This window comes from Lolium perenne, chromosome 3 (assembly GCF_019359855.2).
Source record: "Lolium perenne isolate Kyuss_39 chromosome 3, Kyuss_2.0, whole genome shotgun sequence".
Taxonomy (NCBI): domain Eukaryota; kingdom Viridiplantae; phylum Streptophyta; class Magnoliopsida; order Poales; family Poaceae; genus Lolium; species Lolium perenne.
The window spans coordinates 13,425,651-13,430,416 of record NC_067246.2 but is presented as its reverse complement, the minus strand read 5'-3'; the positions used below and the strand labels follow the sequence as shown (position 1 = coordinate 13,430,416).

Sequence of the window (4,766 nt, the reverse complement as noted above, 5' to 3'; positions counted from 1 at the left end):
GACCTTTAGTCCCGGTTCGTAAGCAACCGGGACTAAAGGGGGGGGGGGCCTTTAGTCTCGACCCTTTAGTCCCGGTTGCACAACCGGGACTAAAGCCCGTTATGAACCGGGACTAAAGGCTATTTTTCTACTAGTGAATATATTGCAGCCCGGGACATTCCACATTGTGTAGGAACCGCGATCTTGATAATCCATAGCTAACAATATAATGTCTAACTTTTCTGGTACGAGATGATCTTGGATGGTGAGACACCACTACAGATATTCAATAGTAAATGCATGTTAGAGCTAACCTTAATAGATAAATTTGTGTTGATATGTATGCTCATCGTTTGTTTCAGCAGTAACAGGCATCATCTTTGTCAGGCATATACATAAATGTCATATAAATAGCCCCATTTAGAAAGAGTGTACTACTGTCAGGCTTATAAATAGGGTAGAGAATTCCTATGTATTAAATTGTATGACAGCCTGATGAGATCAAACCAACTCGTGAGTCTTGACCGTTGGTGCGTAGAGCAGGCACCAAGCAGTCAACCCTGAAATTCAGAAGTGATCCTGCCTAAGAAATAATATAAGAAGTTATTGCAATAATTTGCCAGAGCAAACAATAATGTAACAACATATACCAGAATAATCTTATTAACTAAACAATGTATTATCTCCGTCCCATAAAAAATGTCTTAGATTTGTCTAAATTTGGATGTATCTAGGTACCTAGATACATCCAAATTTAGACAAATCTATGATATCATTCATGGGACAGAGGGAGTACATATGATGCTTAGGCTATTTTACAGATCAACTTGCCGCATGAAAAATTGATGGCATACCTATAAGTGCTTCGCATGCGCGTGATCGGGTAAACAATAATGCAAGCGGCTAATCATAAGGAGAAACAATGGAACTTTCTTAATTTTTTAATTCAAATCAGAAGACTGAATAGGGCGATCTAGCAAAACATTAATCGCTGCACTGCTGAGGGCCTCACACTGGAATCTAATCGAGCAATGTTGCACGCATGGAGACATCATCTCGGGTGTGATGTATCGATTGATTTTTTTTTACGTACCATCAGTTGATGTTAATCACCATGATACATTATTCTTCGCAATCTTGCTCTTTCCAGATCAAAGCTACACATAATAGAGACCAACAGAGATGGTAGGTAGTCAGATAGAGGAAGCTCGCCCGGTTACACCAGTATCATACGAAACAATCTATAGAAGCAATCGGGGAGCGCAACACACCTGCCGTATCGTACACGGATCGATCAGACACAGACACACGGTAGAGACCAACAACGATCGGAGGTAGAGGAGGCTTTCCCGTCTTGCACCAGTATAATACGAACAGATGGGCAGAGCGGCCGGAAAGCGCGACGACTGCCTGATAGCTTGCCGCCACCAGATCCATGAGAACGCCACGACGGGAGACTGTTTTTTCCATGGTAGCGAAGAGAGGACGAAGGCCAGGGGTTATGCGGTTGGAAGAGGCTCGGGGAGTCCCGTGTTCAATCCAACGGTTGAAGATAAACACATAGATCCATCTGATGGATTAAATTTGCTAAACCCAAGAATTAACGTGGAGGTAGAATGGGAGTCTCCAATTAGTAAATATAAGATATAAGATATAAGATATTCCTCATCGCTGGCAGTGTACTCTGAAGCGGTAGTTGAGATGATGTCTAGCCACTGGTCGGAGTCAGCATCGAGTGTCGACGCCTCTAGTTTGTGGTACTCCGCTTTAATGGCAGCCTTCCTCTGCCTCTTTGCCGTCCTCGCCGCTCTTCTCTCCACCTTGTTCTGCTGCCAGAATGCACGCATGGTTGCCACGTCTTCAGGATAGTCTCTGCGCCACTGCGCCATGAACCGCTCGTCCGCCTTGGCGATTGCAATCCGCCACTGCCCTTGGCAGTGGCGGCGCGCTTCCGCCTGTGACGCAAATTGCGGGTCCGGAGCGAGACTCTCGGCTTCTGCCAGAGACCTGACCTCCAGAAAGTTCATGTGGTGGCACGGCCGGGCAAACCTCGACGCCATGGTGTCATATGCGCGGGCAGCCTCCTCCCTGGTGTTGAAGGTGCCGAGCTACACACGCACTCTGGCGGCGGATAATTCAGCCGCGAAATGGCCCCCAGGACGCAATCGGACGCCAACGAAGCCCGTGCAGCTAGGGTTGGCACGGCGACGAGGAGGCATCTCCAGGGAAGCGGAGGAGGCCGGGAGGCTTCGGTGGTGGGGTTGGAGGAGAACTGTTGGTGGTGGTGTTGGAGGAGAACTGCTGGTGGCGGTGTGGAGGAGAACTGCCCGAGACATGGCTATATGTAGGAAGGCGAGTGTTGAAATGGCGGGAAAGTTTAGGGCGGGAAAGAAGATGGGGGCTTTGCCGTGTTCTTTTGTAATTGCACACGACAAAGACGTGCTTTGCCATGTTCTTTTGTAATTGCACACGGCAAAGATATGCTTTGCCATGGTCTATAAAAAATGCATACTTTGCACGCCAAAATTCTGTAGGCTAGGCCCCTTCGCGCGGGAATAATTGGCGGGAAAAACATCTGCACACGGGAGAAGAGAGGCCGACGTGCCGTGTCTCCGTTAGGGACACACGGCAAATCCTAGACGTTATGACGGGATGGCACCGTCTGGAGAGGCCAACAGGGCCACGTGTCCATAACTTTACCGTGCTCCTAGCCTTTGCCGTGTGTCACCGATGGTCTTTGCCGTGTCCTCCACTTTGCTGTGTGCGTTTTACGATCTTTGCCGAGTTCAAACTTTTGCTGTGGTCATTTTTGTTGTTTTAGCATGATTCATTTTTTTGCCGTGCTCTTTTTTTCCTCCACACGGCAGAGACTACCTTTGCCGTGTTCCGAGCCCCAGGGCACACGGCAAAGCATGCGCAGCACGGCAAAACACGATTTTCCCCGTAGTGTACACACACACGGAAGCTTTTATCTCCTCCAAATCAGAATAATTTTGGCCTTAAAGCCTGCTTTTAGCCTTCCCTTTGCACGCAAGCTCCTCTCTCCTCCAAAGCCGATAGTTAATAGGATTAACTTATTACCAGAGCAACACAGGCCCCGATAAAAATGAATCAGATATATAGGTGCTGAGCTTGATGGAGACAGATGCATGTCAGGTACGCGAACAACCTGACTCCCTATAAATAGGTGGCCTTCCATCCTCATTGGGTCCATCGCAACTTGCAAGCGCGCACACACATATCAGGCTAAGTTTTCAGTTGAAGTAGGTCGAGAGTATGGCGGTAAGGCTGTATATATGTATATATAGAACTGTATGTGCTTAGCTAGTTTCATGTAACTAACTGACTTGCTTAATTTGTGATGCATGCTGTATGTAGGACGCGATGAAGGTTGGTCCATGGGGTCCGCAGGGTGGACAACCTCAAGACATCAATAAAGCAAGCAAGCCCCAATCCCTGGTGAGCATCACCATCTGTAGCTCCGAGTCCGAGGATGGCCGTATCTTTGGCTTCTCCTTCGTCTACAAGGACCAGAATAGGAAGCCCCTCCCTGTCGGCCCCTGGGGCAAGATTGACCCGGAACACAACATCAGTAAAATCAACATGGATCCCGACGAGTACCTCGTCCAGGTGTTTGGCACCACCGACGGCACCGGCATCACCTCGCTCAAGCTGGTCACCAACAAGCAGCCGTACGGGCCGTATGGCTACCCGGCAGGGGCCACCTTCGTGGTGACGTTGCAGCCGAACAATGGCGAGGTGGTTGCCTTCTTCGGCTGCTCGGCAACACCTCGCGGCGGCGCTCGGCGTCTACGTGCTGGGGAAGAATGGTTTGCCGGTCAAGATCGGTCCGTGGGGAGGATCCGGCCAACCCGTGGACATCACCACGCCAGTCAAGCTTAAGCAGGTCAGCGTCTACAGCACCCAGAAAATAGGTGAGCGCATCAAAGGCTTCTCCTTCGTCTACGTCGACCAGCATGTCAAGCGCACATCTGCCGGCCCCTGGGGCACGGTCAAAGGACATGAGAATCTGCCGGTACATACGACAACGTTAATTCATTCCTAATTTCCTTTCGGAGTACTAATATCGATCGTCTGACGACTTTGAGTGCATGCAACTTGTCATGCATCCATGCATGTCTTGCAGTTTTCCATGAGCCCAGGCGAGTATGTGAACAATTTCTCTGGCACTTTCGACGACTACGGCGTGACCTCGCTCAAGTTCACCACCAACCAGCAGAATGTGCACGGCCCGTACGGGTACCCCTCGGGGACTGCCTTTAGCGTGCCGCTGCCGAACGACCGCGATGACAACGGCGCCATGGTCGGCTTCTTCGGCCACTCTGGGGAGAGCCTCATGGCCCTCGGCATCTACGTCGGGCTCGTGTCCAACGAGCCATGAATCAATCACTTATATAAATATATCTATCGAGCTAGCAGCTAGCTACTCTACCGATCGATCCCATCCAGATGTACGTCGTACCTGCAGGCTGCAGACCTCAACTCGATCCGCTACTATGCGTTAAACCCCTGCTAGCTAGCTACTAGCTAGCTAGCTGGCTATACATATGTCATAATATGTGTGTAATGAATAAGCACGATGGGATCCAGCAGCATCGTCTACAGCTCGATCAAATACTGTTAAGAGATTATATATGTTCATGTATACGTACCTAAGTGTGTATGAATAAAGTTGTAATATGCCACCCATGGTTTGCAATAAATAAATACCTCCCGTACGTCTAAAACAAGCTCACAAATTACTTTGTTGTTTATTTCTTGTTGAT

At 49.0% G+C, this 4,766-nt stretch overlaps 1 protein-coding gene across 1 annotated transcript; it reads left to right on the top strand.

The window, feature by feature from the left end:
• The first annotated feature begins 3,255 nt into the window (after window positions 1-3,255).
• Window positions 3,256-4,381, top strand: LOC139837793 (mannose/glucose-specific lectin-like). Its single transcript, XM_071827071.1, has 4 exons — window positions 3,256-3,261; window positions 3,358-3,680; window positions 3,724-4,015; window positions 4,127-4,381. The coding sequence occupies exons 1-4, from the start codon at window positions 3,256-3,258 to the stop codon at window positions 4,379-4,381; spliced, it is 876 nt and encodes a 291-aa protein (XP_071683172.1).
• Window positions 4,382-4,766: the final 385 nt, after the last annotated feature.

Bases quoted from the DNA above. Each gene is read 5' to 3' on its own strand.
- LOC139837793 (XM_071827071.1), top strand. The intron at 3,681-3,723 runs GTATGGCTACCC...GTGACGTTGCAG, and splicing joins AACAAGCAGCCGTACGGGCC to CCGAACAATGGCGAGGTGGT. The intron at 4,016-4,126 runs GTACATACGACA...CATGTCTTGCAG, and splicing joins AAGGACATGAGAATCTGCCG to TTTTCCATGAGCCCAGGCGA.